This window comes from Phaseolus vulgaris, chromosome 2, assembly GCF_051622355.1.
Source record: "Phaseolus vulgaris cultivar YP4 chromosome 2, ASM5162235v1, whole genome shotgun sequence".
NCBI lineage: Eukaryota > Viridiplantae > Streptophyta > Magnoliopsida > Fabales > Fabaceae > Phaseolus > Phaseolus vulgaris.
Window position 1 is genome coordinate 46,075,922 of NC_143499.1, and position 25,026 is coordinate 46,100,947.

General features: G+C 30.5%; 2 protein-coding genes across 6 annotated transcripts; one reads left to right on the forward strand and one right to left on the reverse strand.

Moving 5' to 3' along the window:
- Window positions 1–2,666: 2,666 nt before the first annotated feature.
- Window positions 2,667–9,469, forward strand: LOC137812605 (CBS domain-containing protein CBSCBSPB5). 5 transcript variants are annotated; one of them, XM_090299077.1, is made up of 15 exons: window positions 2,667–3,005; window positions 3,086–3,235; window positions 4,162–4,321; window positions 4,416–4,548; window positions 4,650–4,820; window positions 4,948–5,033; window positions 5,142–5,255; window positions 5,399–5,465; window positions 5,600–5,705; window positions 5,781–5,848; window positions 7,141–7,250; window positions 7,354–7,484; window positions 8,211–8,296; window positions 8,378–8,467; window positions 8,991–9,469. In XM_090299077.1, exons 5-15 carry the CDS (start codon window positions 4,722–4,724, stop codon window positions 9,165–9,167), a joined length of 1,134 nt encoding a protein of 377 aa, XP_090155203.1. In that variant the 5' UTR covers window positions 2,667–3,005; window positions 3,086–3,235; window positions 4,162–4,321; window positions 4,416–4,548; window positions 4,650–4,721; the 3' UTR covers window positions 9,168–9,469. The 5 variants fall into 5 exon arrangements, with proteins under 5 accessions (XP_090155203.1, XP_068470813.2, XP_090155204.1 ...); XM_068614712.2 differs by having other exon boundaries at window positions 4,948–5,029; XM_090299078.1 differs by having other exon boundaries at window positions 4,650–4,787.
- Window positions 9,470–11,315: 1,846 nt separating this feature from the next.
- LOC137809814 (uncharacterized) lies at window positions 11,316–12,100 on the reverse strand. Its single transcript, XM_068610884.2, has one exon. The coding sequence runs from the start codon at window positions 12,053–12,055 to the stop codon at window positions 11,528–11,530; it is 528 nt and encodes a 175-aa protein (XP_068466985.2). The 5' UTR covers window positions 12,056–12,100; the 3' UTR covers window positions 11,316–11,527.
- Between the last annotated feature and the right edge of the window lie 12,926 nt (window positions 12,101–25,026).

Below are 25,026 nucleotides of genomic sequence, written 5' to 3' on the forward strand. Positions count from 1 at the left end.
TGTTATGCAACAAGAGAATTTGATTTGATTTTAGAATTTTATTATTGGGTGGAAAGATCTTATAAATGAGAATTTTCTTTAATTTGAAAGAATTTTTTTGTAATGTCGTTTTTGTTATTTGTTTTGTTTGAATTTTGAAAAAATGATTTTGTTTGTGTATTTTTCTTATTGGAGTTATTATTTTGAATTTTAGAGAGAGAGAGGACATTAGTGTGTTTTAGTTAAAAAATCTAAAAGATTTATTTTTAATTTGAATGTTGTAAGAAAAGTTTATTTAACTCTCTCATGTAAAAATTATACTAGGTTCTAAGGTGAATATTTAATTATGTTCGAAAAATAGAAAAGAAAGTAAAATATTCAAAACAAAATATTTTAAAAGCATTTTCTTAAATAATTATAAATCAATTAAATTGAATTTTTGTTGAATTTTATATTTTATTTGTTTCTTAATTAATTAATTTAGTTCAAATTTTATATTAATTTTTTGTAAGCAACCAAATTAAATTATTTATTACATTAAACTATAATATTATACATTTATAGTAAGTTAACAACTAAAAAAAATATATTTATAACATTTGTTTTTATATTTAATTGTATTATATCTATAACTTTGAAAACATGGTAACAAAAATGTAAATATGTATATAGTTTATAATGATAAAATTAGTAATTTATCTTAAGAAGAAAGTTTAATATTTTTAACAAAAAGAACTATTTCATTCTTTTTAGGTATGTACATTCTCTTATTTACTTTACCCAATTTCATCATTACACTTTTTATATTTATATATTACTTAATGTTAGAATTTGTCTTCCACGACACGTTTTTAGTCATGGTCAATTATATATTGCATTATTAGGAAGGAGGTGTTTCTCAAACTTCAACAAAAATTCTTATTAAAGAATAAGACCTTGAAGGAGAAGATGAAAATTTTACCAAAAATGTTGTTTATAAAGATATTTTGTTATTTTCAAAACCAGGTATTGTTCATTTTATTGATCTTTATAAAGATAAGTATATGTGAATACACTATTTGTTATTATATATGTGAATATGTTTGTAGTTTCTAATGATAAAATTAGTAATTTATCTATCAATATAAAATTACAAATATGAAGTAATTCTAAAAAAATATACTATGTTTTTATTTTAGTATTTAAAAACAGTAATAATTTGATGTATATTTGCTTTATATTTATATTGCATGATTAAATTAATTCATATTTCATGAAACTAGAATTCCATCACTGGGATATGAGCATCTAGAACTTATTGCAATTCAGAGACTTCCTCCATGTTAGCTAGGATATCATGCAAAGTGTAGAAAAAATTCTCATGTTGATGAAAACATGAAAAATATATTATTTATCTATTATCTTTTTGTAACTGATTTTTCATGTTTTCATCAACATGAGAATTTTTCCTACACACACCGCATTGCAATTAATTTCAGATGCTTGTGTCACAATTATGAAATTCAAGTTTAATGAATATCAATTGACCTCATCCATGCAATATAAGTATATAAACAAATATACACTACATAAAGACAATGTTGCGAATATTTTTGTGGTAATGATGGACACTACAAAAAGTGTAATGATGCATATATTAATGGTAGTGTTCACCATAACCTTGTTGATATCAACACAAACATTTATCAACAGAAAACATTCACACATTTATGCTTTATTCTATCATTTATTTTATTCCAATTTTATTCTTATACTTATGTTTTATTTTTTTATTTTAAAATATATGAGAGGAAATATTTGTCATTTTGTGACTTCTATATTTTTAAAAACTAAATTTTAATTTTAATTCTGAATTTTTAAATTTTGAATTATGGTGTAATTGTAAACATAATTCAAAACTGTAGCCGTCTTGAATTTCATTATTGATCTTTTTAGCATCTCTCCCAAATTAAAAAACTAAGCGAGAGTTACTCCTCTTTTGAGTTATTCAACCAAACATCTTCCTTCGAACCTCATTTTTTTTCCTTTCTTCTTCAATGATTCAAAAAAACTACTAGAAGTTACAAAATGAGAAATATCTCCACTCATATATTTTTAAAATAATAAAATAAAACATAAATATAATAATAAAATTGAAATAAAATAAAATAGTAGTTAAAAAGGGAATCATATATATATTACTTACTTACTTTGAATTATTTAACAAAACGTTTAATGTTTTATATTGGAGTTTATGGTATCATAAATAACTCATCATAAAAATAATGGTCAATTAATAACTAAATCATAATAACTATAGTCTCATTAAAGGTCTTTATGCAGAGTTTAAATATACAAATTCTCTTAAAAAAATACTATCATATTATTATTATATTAATATTTTATATATATATATTAATATACTAATATATTTAGTGTTACTTATTTAATATATTTTATACATATATTAAACTTATTCTCTTTATTGTGATAAGTTAAAGTTGGTCAGTAAAATCATTTATAATTATTAATATTTAACTTTTTTTAAAAAAAATAGTAATTGATTGCAAGGTCGTGTTGATAAATTTATTTTTAAAATATAAACTATATTTCTAAAATTATACTTTCTTTCTCTATATTTTAAGTTTTAAATTTTATTCTTGATTTGTTTTTCTCACTTATTAACATGTAATCTATTATTATAGCATGTCCTGCATTTCTCAAGATATAGATTTTTCCACGTATATAACTGAATTCGTTAGAAGGCATTGAACGTACCATTGGCATGCTTTCTTAGCCTTCAATCACAGAGTGTGCGTGTCGAATTTACCGCACTTGCTGTTCCCACCAGCATTGGTCCCGTTCGAATCGGCGTCAAGTTCTCCTCTCCCACCACCCCGTCCTTTTTCTTTCAGCTAGCTACACAACCACCATGTTCCTTCTCTATCTCTCTGTCTCTTCACCGGCTGGTCACCGGGAACTAACCTTCATTTTCCGACCGCCTCTACCCCTTTCTGTCCTGATTCGCCTTTCTTTCGCACTTTCCGGTACCTTTCTTTTCTTCTTAATTTCGTTATACGCTTTTCAATATCATCATTACATTTTATCTGAATTTGAGCGGTTACAGGTAGCATTCGGGAAAGATGTCAAGCCACGGTGGTTCTTCTCGAAGGGGCAGCTCGTTGTTGAACAGCCCCTCGCAGAATAGGAAGAAATCCACTGAGTATTCGCCGCTTGACCTTACTACTCGTAAAGCGTTCCCGTCATCGCGCACCGTGTACTTTCTCCTTCTCATTGTTTTCATATTCACGCTTCCTGCTATTTTTCTCTCTGCGTTTTTGCTTTTCGTTTAATTCTCCTACCTATAAAATAAAATAGTCATATTTAACCAGAACTTTTTAAATAAATTTTAAGAGTTTCTTTTTTATCTATTTTTTAAAATATTAGACTTAAAATATTAAAATATGACCAATTTAGTTGATAATACAAATGTCTTAAATTTATAAGTTCTTCATGTTACTTCACAGTGTTCTTCAAAATAATGAAAAAACGTACAGATTAAGTTTTATAAATAAAAGGGACAAATATATAGCTTCTAATCATCTGATAAATAAAAATGAAAAAGAAAATTTCATCTATTATTTATTTATTTATTTTTAATCTAAATCTGTATTGTTTATAAAAACTTCTTAATTATCACAAATAGTTGTGTTTCACAGTATAATTTTTTTTATCGTAGATTTTAAATTTAATTTATGTATAAAAAATGCTTTTATTATAATATGGTTAATGTATTTTTGAAAATATTTATTTGTTTAAATTTAAGTTATACAAAATACAGATTTATTTTGGGTATTGCAAGAGCTAACGCGATTCCAAAAATGAATTCAAATTGAAATATTATAATAAATAGAAATCCTATTCGTGTTCCTGTGAATTGTCATTTTCACTTTATTGAAACACATATTCTCACGTTTGGCTAATTGATGCATTATATAGAGTTGTTTATTAATTAAGCATTCACAAAGCATCTGTTCAAGGCTCTGAAATTAGATTGATTTTAAATTAAACAAATTTGTGATGTCTTCGTGCTCGGAAATGTAAGAAGAGATGAGTCAGATAATGGTTATTATGGTTTTATCATTTAAATCATGTGATGATAATGGTAATGATACAATTGTTTTGTACTTGGAATTCGATCAGGGGAGAGCGAACTGTGAAATCATTGCGGCTTTCAAAGGCATTGACAGTTCCTGAAACAACAACCATCTATGAAGCTTGCCGTAGGATGGCTGCTCGCAAAGTAGATGCTCTACTGCTAACTGATTCTAATGCATTGCTCTGTGGAATCCTCACAGACAAGGTAAATCTTGAAGTTCTTTTTATGACACCCACTAACAAGAAAAGAAAAACACTGGGACTTTTGTTTTACATACATTATAATTTTGTGGTTAAAGGATATAGCAACAAGAGTTATTGCTCGTGAGGTTAATCTCGAAGAAACAACCGTTTCCAAGGTTATGACAAGGAATCCAGTATTTGTCCTTTCTGACACTCTTGCTGTGGAAGCCCTCCAAAAGATGGTGCAAGGTTGGTAGTATACGGAGAGAGGCACCGCACACCTTTTCAAGTTAATTGTTATTTCTGTATGGTGCCTTTTGAATAAATACAAGGATGCTTTATGTTTTCAGGGAGGTTCAGACATTTACCTGTGGTGGAGAACGGAGAAGTTGTTGCCATACTTGACATAGCAAAGTGTTTGTATGATGCCATTGCCCGTATGGAAAGGGCAGCAGAGAAAGGAAAGGCAATTGCGGCTGCTGTTGAAGGTATCGAAAAACACTGGGGAACACCTACGTCTGGTTTGTACAGAATTTTCTTTTTTCATGGCTACTTTTTTATTTTGAGTTAGCATCATTCGACACTGTAGTTGGGTTCCTAGCTTCTTTTGCCCCGGTTTTGTTTCATGCTAATTTGGCCTTTATGCAGGCACCAATTCAACGTTCTTTGAGACACTTCGCGAGCACATATTTAAGCCATCTTTGTCTACAATCATTCCTGAGAATTCAAAGTAGGTAATACTTTCTTTTGTTTTAGCTGAACAAAAATTGTCTGAGATTTAATTTGCTTGCGTGTTGGAATTATTATACCAAGATAATTCAGCAGATACTTGCACTTTCCAGAGTTGTTACAGTTTCACCAACAGACTCAGTTTTGGCGACAACAAAGAAGATGCTTGAACTTCGTGTAAGCTCTGCAGTTGTGACGGTTGATGACAAACCTTGTGGTATCCTTACGTAAGTGTGTTGCTATGGACATTGCACCCGACCTATTTTTCTGAAAAGTTACTTTTACCTCCTACATTTGAAAGTTAAATTTTTAAACGATTATCATCAGTATTGTTTTTTGATGTACTACTTTACCTACACACAAATTTCAGTTCAAATGACATCTTGATGCGGGTGATAGCGCAAAGTCTTTCTCCAGCGTTTACTCTTGTTGAGAAGGTACCACTACAACTAGATCTAGTAATGTTCAGGACCACGTTTTCCTTCATGTTTTAGAAAAAGTTTTTATGAGCTTTCGTCCAGTTATCGTTTCTTGTCCCTTTTATCTGACCTATAATCAACACAATCTACAGGTCATGACTCCAAATCCTGAATGTGCAATAATTGATACACCAATAGTCGATGCACTTCACACTATGCATGATGGGAAATTTTTGCATCTTCCCGTTGTTGATAGAGGTAATATAAATTGTATATGAGATGACGAACAAGTTCCTACATCAATGTTTTTCTGATTTGGATGGTTAAAAACAGATGGTACTGTTGTTGCTACTGTTGATGTAATTCATATAACTCACGCGGCTGTGGCGACAGCTAGTCAGGTATGTTTTCTAGAACTGTGTAAACCTACTGCTGTTGATTGCATGAAACCTCTATTGAATCCTTGTTGAAATGCAGTAATTGGCTGTTTACTTGTAAGTTGTAGTAAATTATTCTCCTAGTTACTTTTCATGACCTTAAAAACTAAATGCAGATTTCATATATGAATTGACATCTAAATATGTATGCAATTTATTGATGAGTGGGTCTTCAGCCAGCATTTTGATTTTAAACTTGGGAGAAAATTGCCACCCTCTTTTTTCTTTACCCATTTTCTTAAGCCTCGTCTTGAAAATATAAGAAAATGAAATCTTGCTAATTCATTATCAACAAAAGCTTAACCGATGTTAACTATTTTTCCTGTTAAGAATGTTCTTAAAGCATGGAACTGGGTATCAAGAAGAGAAAAGGAGGTGGCATATCATACTAATAAATTTAGAAAAGCCAAATAAAATCAGAGAGCACTTCGTTCCTTTCTTTTTCCTGGCTTCAACCTCCACATGCGTTAAGACGTAGGCGTAGCATACAACACAATGAACATTAGTTGGGGTAAAAAATTAAATATAATGAAAAGAGTAGTAAAATTTTATACCATCCATACCATAATCAGCACGACAAGACTCGTTAACACAAAAACGTGTGCCTTAGTCAGGTTGATTAGCGTCGTACACATAGTTTACTGATGTGTTGAGATATGCGTTAACTTTTTCTGTCTTGCATGGCCTGAAATTGAACATTTAGAATCACCAAGAGTCAAGCATTATGGAGAAGTAAATCCTTATATAAAATCCCTTGAGGTTGTTTTCCATGTTTTTACACTTACGTATAAGTAGATACAGGGGAAAAAATTACTGTTACTTTTGCTCTGTTGATTTACCCCATTGATGCATCGAGGATTTCTTTTACCCGTACAATTTGGCAATTTACTATCAATGGTAGCTTGAGTCCCATCACTGGCGAAGAGTATCAGGGTTCAATTTTTCCCACCCCTGGTGGCAATACTTTTTTAATCTACAAGTATTAATTTTTAGTGCTAGTTGTTATTACTCAAACTCACGACCTACCTCACCATTCACTTTTTCCACCTATCTTTTACCTGCAATATGCAGCTCCCAGGACAAAAAGAAAAGGTCCAACTTTTTTTACCAACTGGATATTATTCTAACATTGTTTCTTTTACTTACCGGAGCATTGCTGATGTTAATGTTGAATATAAGATACCGAAATTCAATTTTTTTAGCTTCATGATCTTCTTAACATTTGTAATGATGGTATCATTTTCTTCACTGATTAGGTCGGAAATAGTGCTAGCTTGAATAATGAAGCAGCCAACTCCATGATACAAAAATTTTGGGATTCAGCCATGTCCTTAGTTCCAAATGGGGAGGATGACGATAACCAGAGGTTTATATATATTTTCATTTTTTTGCAAATATGCATTCATGTTGCTGGGAAAAGTTATTTTCAAAATTTTAATTTAATTACATGCTATTTATTGACATGGCAGCGAAACTTCCTTGAAAATGATTTCTGAGGGAGGAGAAACAGGGAGATCCCTTTCATATCTCGGGAGCATGCCGAACGCATTTTCCTTCAAAGTACAAGACAGGAAGGGAAGATTGCATAGATTCACATGCGGTATGTCAACTATAACATGTTTCCAACCAGGTCTTTACATGTGTGTTTTCCCTCTCCATCTTTTGACAAGCAAATTTTCCTTAACAAACCTTATTACAATTTCACTTTAATAATAAAATATTATACTTAATTTAATCAGCAAGCAAATTTAAAAAAATGTTATTTAAAATTTAAATTAGTTGTATAATGGTGATATGTAATGGATTGATTGGCAAAATATCATAACTTTTAGTAGTCTCAGCTGCATTTGACTGGTTTGCATGTCTTCAGTCAATTGATACCTAAATCTGTATTTTTAATTATAGCTTTGAGTAAGGTTAGCTGCACATATTGTATAGCCCATATAATTTAGAGACGGGATCGTGCCTTATTAATATTGTTGAATTAAAGAGAGAAAGAGGAGAAATAAATAGTGATAAGACGTGAGAAACTTCTGTAGTTCAACATTGATGACTTAGGACTGTGGTAGTGATATGCAAAGACGAATACTTGTTTTTTGTTTTTGTTTTGAGGAAATAAATAATAATGGATTTTGGTGAAACACGTCTTCTTTCCTTCTATTATAATTTTTTTCAAGGGGAGAAAGGAAGAAGGTAATAATGGATATTCTGTAACCGCAAGAAACATGTTTATTGCCTGAAGAAGCTCTGTTTCAACTTACACGTTAATTATGCATTACGTAAAAGATATCAGTTGAGTGGTTTGCGTGCTTTCATGCAAGTTCAGATACTCGGTGCTTGGCAGAGGTAATAACTTGCATTCTTCATAGAGTCGGTGATGAAATTGACCCCACGAACCTCCCTCAAATTTTGGTAAGTTTCAAATGTTATATTTATATTCCTCTGTCTATCTTTTCACCTTTTACTAACGCAAGCTGGTCAATTTGTTTGTAGTACGAAGATGAAGAAAATGATAAAGTTGTACTGGCTTCGGACAGTGATCTTGCCGCAGCTGTAGACCACGCCAAGGCGGCTGGTTTAAAGGTATGGTTGAATGGAATTTGGAAAGGGGAAGAGCTAAAGATATGTTATTGAAGAAAATTTCAGTCATTTTTCCTTTTTTTTATATGGTTTAAAAAATATCAAAATGGAATAACAACATAAAAAATGTTTATGGTTGTGTGTATCAAGAATCAATTGTCTTAAAAGGTAAAAGAACTTAAAAATGTGGGTAGAATATATAATGCATTCCTCTCACAGTACAGCTACCGCTATTTTTGAAATTTGATTTTGTTGAGATCAAGAAAGGTTAAAAGAGTTCAACTTTAATTTTCATAGTTGGTTAGAAAATTTGCATTCACACCTCCCGTATTACATCACAAGAGAATTTCTCAGATCTATCACAGTAGTAATAACACTAAGGAAATTAGTCTCTGATTTTGTGAACGGGAAAAACCGGCGTCAGGATCAATAAGACTGCCACTTTACTTTAAATTTGTTTCATTTGTAATTCATTATAGTATCAGTAGGAATCTGTCTCAAATAAGTTTGACATTGAATTTTGTAGGGATTGAGATTGCATTTAGACTACTCAGGAGCACGGGGTTATGGAAATGATTCAAGTTCAGTAAGCTGGAAATATGGTAATTCAGAATCATGGACAACAGCATACGGCACCATTGCTGCTGGAGCTGCATTTGTTGCTGCCTTAGGCCTTTTGGCGTTTGTGAGACGAAGTCAATAATAGGAAGAAGCAGCTTTTGTTGGGGGTAGAGGCCAAAACAAAAGTTAGTTGGAACTTTGGAGGGGCATACTTTTAGCACTTGCCAATCTCTCTAAGTTCTGGCATTTTGTATAACCATTTTGTATTTGTATTAAAATATTATACGAGGAACAGAGGAAAATCATTTTTATTTCACTGTTTATAAAATAGGGATGTTTCATCTCTTGCACTTGTAAATTTGTAATTTACAGATTTCCCAACCTCATCATGTGTATCTAGTGTTTCCTCCGTGAGATGTTAATAAATCATAATTGAGTTAATAATTGTATCGTGGTGATAAGGTTAATTGTATCGCAGTGATAGGGTTAAGTAGTTGAAAATGAAGGTTATTGTTCAAAGGATGATATTTAGTTATTGGTTTTTAAAAGATCGGTTTACAGGATTTTCACAAATTTTCTATTGTCTTAAGGATGATCTTTAGTCATAAAGATAATTGATTTTGAGAAGATTAACCTCTAGAAAATTGATTTATAAGAAATCAATTTCTAAGAGATTGGCCTAAGAAGTCTCTTGAGTGAAATTTTAAAAACATGTCTAATTGAAATTCTCAACAAAGTTTATGGGAATCGACCAACTAAATCAACGAATTTTTTAAAATTATTGTTCAGTACCGTATATACTGTGAAAAGTCATTTTTTCTTATAAATACGAATGACTTAATAAGAAAAATGATCAATTTTTTATTTTTTATTGATTTATGATTTAGGATTTATGAGAGATGAACTTTTTAAACATCAAGAAAGTTCTTGAAAAGATTGAAATAAAAAAGGTTACTATGGTGAGAACTCTTTCTTGTGAGATCAAGAAGTGAAAGGTGATTTAAAGATGTTTAAAAATAACTTGAACAATTGTATGTATAAATCAATGTTTTTTAAATTTGCATGGATAGTTATACTGGTGAACATACTGGTTTTAGGTTTTAATGGTATGATGAAATCAAGATCGCATAGGTGATAATTAAATTTATATTTTTAATATTACATAATATTTCAATTCATATTTTTGCTATTCTCACTATATCAATTTCTCGTAGAATCGATCGGTTTAGTTAGATTTTCACAGTAGATTAAAAACATTTGTATTTACTTTTGTTAAATTTTATATGAAATTATTTACTTGTATTTGTATATTTCCTTATAAATGAAAAATTATACTATCATTGTATGTCATTTAGGTTTTAAAATTTTAAATTCAATTTATACTAATTTAACCTAACCTAAAAACATTGAGATTTGCAAGAAAGTTCATCGCGGAATCAGCTCTTCATGTGACTTCTTTTTAACATTATACATAATATATTTTAACATTATTGCCTTGGATTAAATTTTATATTTTCTATTCAACTTGTAGAACTATTATATCCCTTTGTTTTCCTTCTCTCACATTTTTTAATATTGTATTCATACTTCTTTCCATCTTCATTCTTATTCTCTCTAAGAATCTTCTTTAATGAAACAATGAATAATGACAATCATCAATTAATTAGTAGAAACAATAATTTAAACTGAGATACAATTCATATTATACATTATTAATATTCAAGTTGATACAAAATTTTGGTATAATATATCTTTTAGACTTCTGCAATAATATTTTTTTTTTCTCAAATGTGTTTTTCATATAATATTTAGATTGAATATTTTTCATTTATTCAATTGAATTGTATCTCAAATGTTCATTTCATATAATGTGTTTTTTATTTTTTCCTTTTTAAATTGATGTCTTGAGTGCATAACTTTTACGCAATAAATAATTAGATTAAATAACAGATATTAATAATGTGTAAAGATTTAATTGTTTATAAAATAATTCATATTTATTTTATTTTTTCTTATTAATAAAAAAAATATTTACTCAACATTTATTAATACAAGTATCGAGGCCAGATATTTTAAGTGTTCAAGTGTAAATGAAATATCCACAATCCCCGCTACATAAGATAAAAAAAATCACACCAAATATATTCATTGCAAATTCTTTTCCTAGATTTAATAAAAAAAATTATTTTATGTTTATTCATATATGAGATCAAGTTGCACATATTATACTATTTAACATTCTCATATAAAAAAAGTAAAGTTCAGGATTTCAATCATTAAATTTTAATTTTATAACATCTATCTTAAATTTTAACTTCCATTAACATATATCACATACATATGTTCCATTAAGAAAAGTAAAATTACAATAAAAACAAGTTTGCACAAAACAAAATGTCATTCCCACTGCTCAACTTGTGACACCACTTTCTTCGGTGCTTCATTCTTTTAAATTTTAAATTATAATAATATATTAATCAATTAATACATTATTAGTATAATTTATTCCACTGAACTCGTGCCGGATATCGTGGTGCTGCAATAATCGGTGCGAGTTCCCCGAATAGCTGTCACCGGTATCCCAACAACAGTGCGACACGTGTCAGACGAGATCCAGGGAGCATTCTCCAATCTGACGGAGAGGTTAATGATGACGTGTCCCTTGGCACCGTCTTTACCTCGTAGGCGGTAGCTGAGGTAGCGCAGGGAACCGTGGGGGAGGAACCCAATGTCGTGGGCCGGGATTAGGCAGGACCCGAGTTGGGCCGGTCCAAGAATGGGCCGCTTGGTGAAGAGGTGAAGGTGAAGGGAGGAACGCGTGTCGGAGAAGAAGGAAGGATGCAGTGCGACGCGGAGGGTGAGGTTGTGGTGGAGCCGCGGTGACGTGGAAAGGAGGTGGGAGGAGGAGAGTGTGATGAAGGGTTTGATGGAGGGGTTGAGGAAGGAGGTGTAGTGGTTGAGGCCTTCCAGTGATGTGACGGTTAGGTGTAGCAATGGGGTAGAAGGTGGTGGAGGCACCGTGATGGTCATGGTTATGGTGAAGGTTTTGTTGTGGGTATCTTAATGCTTAGGTTAAAACTATATACAAAAGGGAAAGAAAAGAAAAGCATGAAGAGAAGAGGGTTGATTGAGATAAAGGATTATTTTCAACGGATCCTAACATGTTAATTCCATTAATTGGTCATTAATTAGATCATAAAATTAAATAATTTCATAAATGAATTGGATAACTAATACTTATATGTCATGTTTAAACGATAAACCATATAAGATGTAAAAATATTTTATGAACATTTAGTTGGACTTATTTTTATCAGGACAAAATTAAAAAATATATTAACTTTCGAAATAACACTTGAAAACTTGCCTGTGGTTGGTTCATAGTCATGGTCACTGCTGTTTATCGGGGATGGGATTGAAAATAATTCTCCTAATTATGTTGTCGTTGTAAGATATTTATTTTAGCTTTGAAATGATGTAAGATTTGAGATCGAAACTTTCGTAATCAATATATACATCGAATTTGGAGGGATTTTTAAAAATAGTTTAATTTTTAAAATTTATTGTTGAAATGAGTAGATATTTTATAAATTATTCAAAATGAGTATGTTGTGTAAATCCAAATTCCTAATGAAACTACGTGTTTAGTTTTATATAAAATATTTTTATGTTTTTTTTTAATATTTATGTATGAGATGGGTTCTATAAATTATTTTTGAATGCACTATAAAATATAAGATTAATCTAATATAAGTAATTGTGTCTCAAAGATTTATTTAAATTTCAAAAAAAAAATTATGAAATTTTTAAAAACATGCTTATTTTTTGTCATTATATGTTGTGTCATATATGGACTTAAAAGAAATATTTCAGATAATATAATTCAAAAAAGTTATTTATAAACTACACAATTCATAAACTTTTTTATAAAAAGTAATGACTTATAAAATATAGAATTTAATTTTTTTATTAAGTCCATCCATAATACAACATACAAAAAAATATAATATTAATAAAAAGAAGTGACGATAAAGATGAAAACAAAGGTATAATATGATCTTTCAACCACCTTCATAACAGTGTACGTGTAAACTATGAGAGTGTATAAAGAAATGGCCAAATTTTTATCAGGTTTTTCGGTCACTCTATTTGGATTTGGGGTATTTCTTCTTGCACCCGTACATTTTTCTTCCTGCACCCCTATATTCTTTTAAATACCAGAATTATCTTTAATATTTTGGGTGATTCTGGAATAAACTTTCCGTAAGAAAAGTTGTTTACAGAATAGGACTTCCGTAAATAAAGTGTGTTTCTGGAATAAGAAATCCATAAAGTAAAAAACAATTTCTGAATATTCTTTTCAGAATATATTTTTTAATTTCTGAAATGATAAATCCAGAATTCATAAAATATGTTAGGTAAAGTGTGTTCCAGAAATGTTTCAGAAAAAGTAATCCAGAAGTCATTTTTAAAAGGGATAAAATAATTTTTTCCGAAAATATGGAGTGCAGGAAGCGATTTGTTGGTGTGCAGGGAGAAAAATTTGTTATTTCTAGTTTTGGATCCATTTAGTTGGTAGCAATGGACCCAGGGCCCAATTACATCGAATCATGAATTTTAAATGTTTTATTTTGAGGTAGCTGCCCTTGTTTATCTTGTTGCTGCTAATTTAGATTTTTTTTATTGATGGGTAAAACTGTAAAAATAAAAATGAGTACCTTTTTATTTATAAAAATTGAATAAAAGTAAAGAGTTTACAAAATCATACCACAATGTTCAACCAACTTAACCAAATTATTCCTAAAGAAAAATTTATTGGACAACTTAATTTTAACAGATATATATTTACACCGAATGTTTGTTCATTGATTAATATATTATTCTTATAATGATTTTTGTTTTAAATTGCTAATATTACTAATTTATTTAGTATTTTAGTTTATACAAGTTCGATCTTGAGTTTCTCGTTAAGAAATAAAGTATCCCAATATTAATATTGAAGGTAAATTTTCTCTAATTCTTTTTGCCATTATATCCATTCTTCTTTATTTTTATTAATTCACTTATATTTTATTATATTTAAAATAAATAGGTACAAGTTTTTCATCTTCAGTTTTTGCTTTCATTTTCACTCAAATGTGAGTTTTCAACCTAGTTTTTTCATTTGTAGTTCCATAATGATTTATCTTGACACAAGATAATTGTTTCTTCAATATTTATCATGGTTTTCAATCTAGGTTGAACTATGGAGTAATTTATATTTAATGTCTTATGGGTATTTATTGTTTTGTGGAATTTTTTTAGAGAAGTTTCTAGATCTATAGTATTGGCCACACATATTCTACCACCCCTAATAATATTCATTTATACCTAACGTGTCTCATGTCAAACCATATTTATTTGAATGAAAAAGAATATAAATAAAATTTACTTTTCCAAATGTACGGAAAAAAAAACTTGTAATAATGCAGTGGAATATTCACTTGGTTGTAATTTTATGTACATTTTATTTTATTAATGCTTGCAATTTATGTTCAAACATTTAAATTTAGTTTACTCATTGTCTTTAATCTTAATTGTTTGTTCATTTTCTTTCCTTCAAAATATCCATACGGTGAAAGTTTATCTAAAGACAATATCCAATTATTTTGAATTCGATTCAGAGTGAAATAATAGTTATACACTTTGTGTAGAAACTAAAATACTTGTTCAAAATGACAAGGTTAAGATCATTACTAAATTCTATTTTTTGCAAATTAAATTCGCAGCCTTATTCACTAATCAAGTTAGTACATATTATTCAATTAAGATATTGACTAAAATTTATTTTTAAATTAAAAATTAAATACTTATTGTCTATAAATAAATTAGGAGATTTGTTTAAAATTCATAAAGTTAACTTTTACTTTCACGTGACACCCTTTTATCACCAGTCTTATTACACTTTATTTTTATGTGGCTTTCTTTTAAATAAGGTGTTGTATCTAATTAAAGATAAATATTAATTTTATTGTCAAATAACTTTTTTTTTATTTTTTTAATATATTTATTTATTATTTATCTTTTTACATAACAATGTTCGACTTTCAGTAGTTTTAAGTGTTTAATTATTTAAACGCTTGTTGAATAATATAAAAAAATTATCTTCTTTATTTCTTTAATTTTATTTTATATTTTCATTTGCGAATCTTTATTTTGCTACTCAAAATTTGTTATATCTCAACTTTAGACTTTTCAATATGCATTAAGTTTATTTAAGTTTTCAATATGCATTAGACTTGTTCAATATGCATTAAGTTTACTTAAGTTTTCAATATGCATTAGACTTGTTCAATATGCATTAAGTTTACTCAAGTCTTCAATTCTTTATCATAAAAATATTGATTACACATGTTTTTTTTTTCTTCTGTATGGTATTATTATAAGATTCTATTAAAATTAGAGACGATATAAAAGAAAATTGGTTTCTATTATTGTTAAATGGTTTCTAAATTGGTATCTAATTAGCTACAAAAGTTTTAACTACCAATTATTTAGTTTCTAAATTTGGTAGCAAAAACATTGGTTGCTAATTAGATACCAATTTAGAAACTATTTAACAATAATAAAAACTAATTTAGAAACCAAAAATTTTATAGTCTCTAAAATGGTCTATAATTTAATCACTATAACAACTACTTATATTTTGTCTTTAAAAAATAGTTTATATTTCATGATTTTCTTGTAGTGAAATTTATAATAATGCTCAATTCAAAAAAATATACATATTTAGACACATTATTAGCATAAGGAACAACTTCATTTGACTATAATCGTGGATGACCTATAAAACTTCAATTTGAATAACACAATTGCATATAAAATTTATGAAGAAGTCGTACTAATTAAGGACGATTATGATTAACTCAATAAACCTGTTTAATTATTATTTTATTTCATATCTTGTAAGTGAAGTCTTCAATATAAAAAATGCACAAAAGTACTAAATAGCTATGAAGACTTTTGTTTATTTTTTTACATCAAAGTTGTCAAATTTTCGATTATAGCATAAAATGATAATTTTTTAAAAAAAGTTGAGTTTGAAATACGTTGTGAGAGAAATTAAAAAAATAATTATTTTATAGAGTGTTTTGATATATTAAAAATATTTAACTTATTTTTAAAAAAATATAAATAAAGTGAGTAAAGTAGAATGTTTAGAAAATATAATTGAATGAGGTAGGCAGGGTTTATGTTATTATAAATAAAAAGAAAAATTGTTATGGAAATAGTAGAGTCAAGGTCATTGGTCTGAACAAATATGATAAAGGAAATGTTTAGCGATATTGAATTGAATTGAATGTTGTGTGTAAATAATAAAGTCACGGTCTATGCATACATTATCAGGGCACTTTAATTTTTTCAAAGTAACACTTCTTTAATAAAATATTTTTTTAAATAATAACTTATTTTAGAACAATTTTAAATTTGATTTTTAAAATTAATATACAACACAAACACATAAAAAATCTATTGATTTTATTAAATAAACACTTTTAAAAAATAAGAATAAAAAAATCACCCTTCGTATTTTATACCATCTCCTAATTTCTTTTTTACATAATGAAATAACACTTTTTTTTTTAATGCTATGAGAATAAATTCATGATGAAAGAATATTTTATGTTTTATTCAATCTGTCTTTCATCTATAGCAATGATACATATATATATATAACCATAGCATTAGAACCGTACAGACCCATCTAACATAACATCTGTAATGACATATTATTATAGACCCATTAACAGTGATTATATTCCTATAATTAAGTCTAATTATAGACTCATTAGTAGTGATTATATTCCTGTAATTAAGTCTAATTAAGTATAATAATGATTTTGTCCGGTAATACCTCCCCTCAAGTTGGAGCATGTAAGTCTTGAATGCCCAACTTGACCAAGATGGCTCCAAACTTTTTAGCACCGAGAGCTTTGGTGAAAAGGTCAGCTAGTTGTGTATGTGTGGGCACATAGGATGGAAGAAGGCGCTTGTGAATGATTTCATCTCGAACAAGGTGGCAGTCAACTTCAATGTGTTTGGTGCGTTCGTGGAAGACCGGGTTTTTAGCAATGTGAAGTGCTGCTTGACTATCACAATAAAGACGAATTGGGTCAGGATGAGGAACATGTAGATTTAATTCTCGGGGTGGTCTTAGCCATTGATCGATATTCAGCCTCAGCAGAGGAGGCAGAAACCGTTTGTTGTTTCTGGGTTTTCCAAGAGATTGGGGAAGTGCCGAGTTGAATAAACCATCCGGTGAGAGATTTCCGTGTCAGTGGACAACTTGCCCAATCAGAATCACACCACCCAAAGAGTTGTAAGTTGTTCTCTCGAGGTAGGAGTATTCCTTGTCCAGGATGCCCCTTTAAATATCGAACAACACGAAGAGCATCTTGCCAATGCTCGGAGCGTGGATTTTGCATAAATTGAGATAAAACTTGGACACTGTAGGCAAGGTCAGGTCGAGTGAAACACAGATAAATTAACCTCCCAACAAGTCTACGATAAGTAGCCGGGTCAGAAAGAAAAGAACCAGTAGCGGAGCTCAATTTGTGATTTTCTTCACATGGTGTAGTGGCGGGCTTCGCACCCAACAATCCGACTTCAGTAATGATATCTAAGGCATATTTCCTCTGACAAAGGAAGATTCCGTTGGGGGAGCGAGCAACTTCAACCCCCAGGAAGTACTTGAGGCGGCCTAAATCTTTCATATGAAAGCATTGATTTAAGTAGCCTTTAAAACATTGGATGGCAGTACCATTATTCCCTGCAATCACAAGATCATCAACGTAGACTAGCACAACCAACTGTATGTCATTATTATTGAGAGTAAACAGGGAATGATCCTTCGGGGATTGTTGGAAACCGTAACGAGTGAGAGAAGAAGATAGTTTAGCAAACCAACACCTGGGGGCCTGTCGGAGGCCATATAGAGACTTTTGAAGCTTGCACACTGCCCCTGGTTGAGATTCTTGAAGCCAGGAGGGAGTTTCATATAAACCTCATCATCAAGATCACCATGGAGAAACGCATTGTGAACGTCCATCTGATGAAGCTCCCAATCTTTTGCGGCTGCTACTGCTAGAGTTGTGCGAATGGTTACCGTCTTTACGACAGGAGAAAACGTCTCGTTGTAATCCAAACCCTCTACTTGATGATTGTCAAGAATTACCAATCGAGCCTTGAATCTTTCAATTGTTCCATCCGAGTTGTATTTGATTTTGTAGATCCATTTACACCCAAGTGCCTTCTTTTCAGGAGGGAGAGCGATGAGTTTCCAGGTGTCATTGAGTTCGAGAGCATGAATCTCCTATGCCATAGCATCACGCCACCGGGGTTCTCGGACCGCTTGAGAAAAGAACAGGGGTTCCTGCTCGGTGTGTAAAGAGGCAAGAAAACTTTGATGATGTTTAGAAAAGGAATCACAATTCACAAAATCATGTATAGGATACGAAACACCTGAGGATTCTGTTGAAGGAGGTGACGGAACAGAGAGGCTTGACGGTATCGTGGTGACTGCGACAAAATCGCGTAATCGTACGGAAGGCAGCTTCGCGCGATGCCCTCGCCCAAGGGGAACCGCGGTCGTCAGCGGTGGTGAAGAAACCGACGGCGCCGTCTCCGTCGGACGCGGCGGTGGATCCGCGGGTAGCGTCGAGGCTTCTATGCACGGATCGGAGTCGTTGATAGTGTGGTCGAAGTCATCTGTGAGGGTAGAATCCTCCTTGGCTGGAATGGGAGATGCAATGGGTTGGTTGACGATGCATTCATCTAGGTTTGAGGAGGCAACTTCATGAAGAAAATGTGGGTCCGTTCCAGTTTCTAAAGAGTTGACAATAATTGGGTTTTGCAATGGTGGTGCAGTGTCCATCTTTTTGGCTTCAAAATATGGAAATTTATTTTCGAAAAAATGTACATCACGAGAGACAAAGAAAGTTTCTGTTTCCAAATCAAATAATTTCCATCCTTTTTGGCCATATGGATACCCGACAAACACACATTTTCGGCTACGACTATCAAATTTATCCCGCTGTCTATTTTGATTATGAGCATAACATAATGAACCAAATACTCGTAAGTGCGCGTAACTGGGTACACATCCATGGATCACTTCATAAGGGGTTTTTCCTTTTAGAATGGAAGATGGTGTGAGATTGATTAAGTAGCCTGCAGTCAAAACGCATTCCCCCCAAAATTTAATGGGAAGATTGCCTTGAAACCGTAATGACCGAGCAACATTCAGAATATGCCGATGCTTGCGTTCGACGCGTCCATTTTGTTGCGGGGTCCCGACACAGGAAGTTTGGTGAAGGATACCTTGTTGAATGAAATATTGTTTTAGACACATGAATTCAGTTCCATTGTCAGAGCGAACCATTTTAACACATTTGTTGTATTGCCTCTCAACGAGTGTGAAAAAAATTTTCAAAGTCACTCATACCTCTGTTGTTTCTTTTAACAAATAGATCCAAACTGCCCGTGAACAATCATCCACAATTGTCAAAAAATATGAAGCACCACAGGATGAAGGAGTTTTATAAGGACCCCATAAGCCACAATGAATTAAATCAAAAATATTCAAAGCTTGATGCGCACTTAAGAAAAACTTATCTCTCGTTTGTTTCGATTTTTCACAAACTTCACAAACTTTATTCAACTCATCACGAGTACATTTCCCACTTATATCAGGAAGCATTTGCACAATCTTAAATGACGGATGTCCTAATCTTTGGTGTCAAAGTGCTAGTTGATTTTCCATCTTGACATGACATGCTTGAGTCTTCCGTACCCCACGATACCAATAAAGCCCATCTTTCCGTTCACCTGCTCCAATCAGCGTCCTCGAAGTGCGGTCCTGTATAATACACAATTTATTAGTGAATGTTACAACACAATTTTCTTCATCCGTCAATTGAGGTACTGAAAGTAAATTGCATTTTAATTTGGGAACATAAAGGACATTTTTCAATTCAAGTCCTTCTTCAAGAGTCACTGTTCCCTGTTCGCAAGCTAGAACACGTTCACCATCGGGTAACCCCACGGGGCACCCTTGTATAGTTTCCTTTTCACTCAAATTTTCCAGTGACCCGGTCATATGGTTTGATGCCCCACTGTCAATAATCCACAAATCCCAAATGCTCTTACCAGTCATTTTCTCTGATTCATTTGATTTTTGTTTGCTGATCATATCAACCAGTACCTTCCATTGTTCATTGGTCAGACTTGCCATCTCAAGTTTCTTGTCGTCATTGTTGGCTTGACTGTTGCTTCCACTAGCGTGTGCCACATTTGCACGTGTCGGGTTACCTTTGTTTCGCATCCCTTGGCGTCCCCTGCCGTTCCATTTGCCTTCACTTTTTGGTCTGTCACCCCACCATTCGGGATATCCGATCAATTGGAAGCATCCCTTCATGTCGTGACCATTTTTACCGCAATGACTGCACGTCATTAATTTTTCTACCATATCTCCACGCCCTTTTTCTTTGTAGTTGGCCTGCATCGCGAGATCCACGACCAACCCCCTTTCTTCCGTTGATTTGGCCATCATTCTCACTCTTTCTTCTTGTACCAACATAGCATATACGCGGTTCAGATACGGCAATGGGTCTGAGGCCAAAATGTTTGATCTTACTGTCCCGTAGCTTGCGTCATCCAACCCCATAAGGAGTTGATGAACCTTCTCCTCCTCCCTTCGTTTTTACAACTGAGCACCAATCCCACACTTGCATCCACCACACGTACAAGATGGAATTTTGTCACTATTAGCAAGCTCATCCCAAAGGACCTTCAATTTTCCAAAGTAAGTTGCCACCACCATTCCCTCCTGCTTGCATCTTGACAAGTCCGACCTTAGTTGTTGAATTCTAGGTCCATTCACGACCGAGAATCTTTCTTTAATGTCTTCCCACAAGTTATGTGCAGTCTCAGCATATGCTACTGTGGATCGTAAGCTTGGTTCAATGGTGTTTAGAATCCAAGAGACAATCATGGACTGCACGGTCCACCAATCTTCAAGGTCGGGTGCCTCATCCTCTGGTATATGTGTTCCATCAATGAAGCCCCATTTTCTCCGGGCACGAAGCGAGATCTTTACTGCTCTTGCCCATTCGTCGTAATTTTCTCCGCGCAATTGGACTTGCGTGATTATGTTTCCGGGATTGTCACTTGCGTTGAGATCATATGGCGCGAGTAGGTATTCTTAGCACCTCCTCCTTCGTGCTCTGCTTTGTTGGCATTATTCTTTTCTGGTGCAGCTGCCATGGTTGTGCACCGTTGCCTTTGCTTTGTGTTTGTCGGGTATCAGAGTTTTGTGCTCTGATACCATGAAAAAATATTTTATGTTAGCATTAGAACCGTACAGATTCTTTTTCTAACATAACATCTGTAATTAAGACTAATTATAGACCCATTAACAGTGATTATATTCCTATAATTAAGTCTAATTATAAACTCATTAATAGTGATTATATTCCTGTAATTAAGTCTAATTAAGTCTAATAATGATTTTGTCCGGTAATACCAACTTCTTACAGATCAACATATTCAAAATAAAGGTCTGCATATTTGTTCTTCTATGTGTACGCTTTATGAAAAACACGATGAATCTATTCAGCATTTATATTTTGAATGTTCTAATGCTTTACGTATTTGGAGTTAGGTTCGACAGATTTTTTCTACTTCTCATTTATCTAATAAAGATGATTTTCTCTCTGTTGTGATAACTTTTTCTATTTGGGTGATATGACATATGAGAAATTATGCTTGTTTTCAGGAAAAGATTGAGGATTCTAGGCTATTTCAGTTATTAAAGATTTAACTCGTCTAGTGAAAAATTCGTCTAAAGTTTCAATGAAGAATGATATGTTGAATTTCAACGTGATCAAGTTTTTTGGTATTAATACTCGTATTGATAAAGTTTTTCGTCCTCTTCCTGTTATATGGGAGTTTCCTTCACCAGACTGGGTTAAATTAACACGGATGAGGTTGCTAGGGGATATCCTAGTCTTGCTACTTGTGAAGGTATTTTTCGTGGGAGTATGGGAAAATTTATTCGAGCTTTATTTGCGTTTCTTGAAGTTTAGACTGCTCTGGTTGTTGATTTTTATGGGGTTATACATGCTATGGAGGAAACTCAAAAGATGGGGCTCACTAATGTCTGACTGAAATGTGATTTTGTTTTGGTTTGTGCTGATAAGTTGGCTAATTGATGATTTATTCATAGAAAATCTTTTCATTGGTATAATAGACATCTAATATGTTATTAGAGTTCTTTACGAATAGATATAGTCTGTTTTTTTTTTCATGTGATACAAATGATTGTGGTTACTTGAAGTATCAACATAATTAACATGAAAGCTTTTATTTAAAAAAAATCTTAAAATTATTTTTTCTTCATTCATCGTGTATTTATAGTTGATGATTCAACTTTGTTACACATTCTTTTCTATTGTAATTTTGATAGTTGTTATTCAAATTACTTTATTTAACTTAATTATACATGTTTGAGTCTTCTTATAAAAGATTATATTTTTTTTTACACTTGTGTTATATAAAATTGGAAATAATGTGCAATATATGATATCATAAATTATATTTATATTTTTCTTGGCATGATGTAATATATAACATTATATAAATAGTCTAATACAGATAAAATAATATATAAATATTTGTGAGTAAATAATAAAGTCATTGTCTATTTGGTGGATGCATTTGAAGGGCACTTCAATTTGTCCACGGTACCTCAAGTCTATTTGGATGTTAGAAATAGTCTTTTCCTAAAGACACCTTTAATGTATTACCTTTAAATTATTTTTTTAACGATAATAAACGAGGAAATATTTTTAATTGTTGAAAAATTATAATTAACCGATAATTTTTGTAATATAAATCTAATTAAATATTAATTTCAACTTTAAAGAATAAATAAATATCCAACTCAATTTATGGGTATGATTGCGGAAAGAGTAAAAGATGATGTCTATGGTTTAGACATTATATCTATTATAATCTAATAACAAGACTAAGTAATTATAATTTCGCGTTGGGTATTTCAAAACTTCCCTCAAATTCGGTTTATGGGAAAATATATATTTTTTAAATCTAAAAAGAGGAAGGAGAATGGAAAAAAGAAAATTAAATTAAATTTATAATACGAAAATAATTTAAATGAATTAATTAAAAGATGTAAGAGAATGTATTTAATTGAATTGAGAAAAAATAAATTAAAAAAATTGAAATGTGAAAAATTATGGCTATTTTGATATTTTTTTGTAATATTATTTAGAGAATAAATTGAAATTATTTGTAGTGGTTTGTAAAAAGATTGAATGAGAGGATAGAAGAAAAATATACAATTTTATATTATTATTATTGTTGTCGTATGATTGAAAAATAATATATTTTTAAAATAAAATAGGAATTATAAAATTGGTTGAATATAAATTAAAATTTATAATTTTATATCACATTAAAATTATTATATACAAAATTATTTTAAATAAATAATTATTAAAGTAAATTAATTTATTAATTTTTTTGTTATGTATATATAATGATGAACTATATAATAATAAAAGATTGAATTGTCTGTGGAAACTACAAAGATTTATTCATTATTCAGCCAGGGCAACATCTGATAAACTGATTCGCGACTGTATAAAAAAAATATTTACATTTTATCATTTTTATTGCTTTCAAAAATTGTTATATGAATTTTAAGTATTCTCTAACATTCACATTTAATTATTAAATAAACTTTATATTAATTACTCCTTAATATATATTCAATTTTTTTAATGTTATCTTCAGATAACTTTGTTCAAAAAAAAAATTACATTAATTTTTTTATTACAATTTAGTTAATATATAAAGTCATTTTTACAGTAGATAACATTTTTATTCTAGTTATTATTATGTATTTAACTTCACACCTTAAAATTATAATTTTAACACTAAGATCATTACCAATTCATTGTTATATAAATTATTATTTTTTAGGAATTGGTTTAATTAATAGAATTTTTTTTAGTCTTCATTAAATTTTCAAATGTTATTATAAAATCTGAGCAAAATAATAGATATTTATTTAACTTTCGTTAAATTTCTAAGATTTATTATAAAATCTCAACAAAATAATAATTTTTTAAAACATCATTAAATTTTAAAGGTTTATTTTAAAATTTCAGTGAAGTAACAGAGATTTTTTAAATTTTTGTTAAATTTCAAAGGTTTATTCTAAAACCTCAGCAAAATAACATAGACTTTTTAAGTCTTTGTTAGATTCTAAAAATTTATTTTAAAACTTCAATAAACGTTCCAGATTTTTCAAACTTTAATAAATAAATATAATTAATCTATTCATAAATAAATAATTAAAAACTATATCTTTTTAATATATTTTATAATTAAATTTTCTAAAATTTTGAAAGTGTAATTTTACATTACAAATATGTGTTCTAAAATTTTAAAATGTTATTTTAAAAACTCACTAAAATAACCTTGGAATATAAGAATTTCAACAACTAATCTTGGATAATAAGTATTTAATTCCTAGTTTTTTCTGTAGTTGTTTTATATAATTCCTAGTTTTTTTTTGTTACAAACTCATTTTTCAAAAAACTTGACTTATTTTGTGTTAACTTTTGATGTACTATATTTTATGTGCAATTTTAGTTTTAGTTATAATTGTTAATATTTAATTCTCATAATTTTGAAATATTTTAAATTAAGGTTTTTATTTTAAAATGCATCCAATAATTAATTTACTGTGAAAAGTGATAAAGTTAATTTCTCATCACAATATGTTCTTTGCAATCTCTGAAGCTCTCAAAACCAATAACACACATGGCTTTGAAGCCCACATGTGATAGGTAATGCAATTATTTATGATATATAAAGCAATGTTAAACATCAATTGTTATCGGACTAGATAATGGTGGCTTGTGATTCGAGTTAGG

Bases quoted from the DNA above. Each gene is read 5' to 3' on its own strand.
- LOC137812605 (XM_068614712.2), top strand. From the start codon at position 3,102: ATGTCAAGCCACGGTGGTTCTTCTCGAAGGGGCAGCTCGTTGTTGAAC. The intron at 4,322-4,415 runs GTAAATCTTGAA...TTGTGGTTAAAG, and splicing joins GTGGAATCCTCACAGACAAG to GATATAGCAACAAGAGTTAT. The intron at 7,485-8,210 runs GTATGTCAACTA...ATGCAAGTTCAG, and splicing joins ATTGCATAGATTCACATGCG to ATACTCGGTGCTTGGCAGAG.
- LOC137809814 (XM_068610884.2), bottom strand. From the start codon at position 12,055: ATGACCATCACGGTGCCTCCACCACCTTCTACCCCATTGCTACACCTA.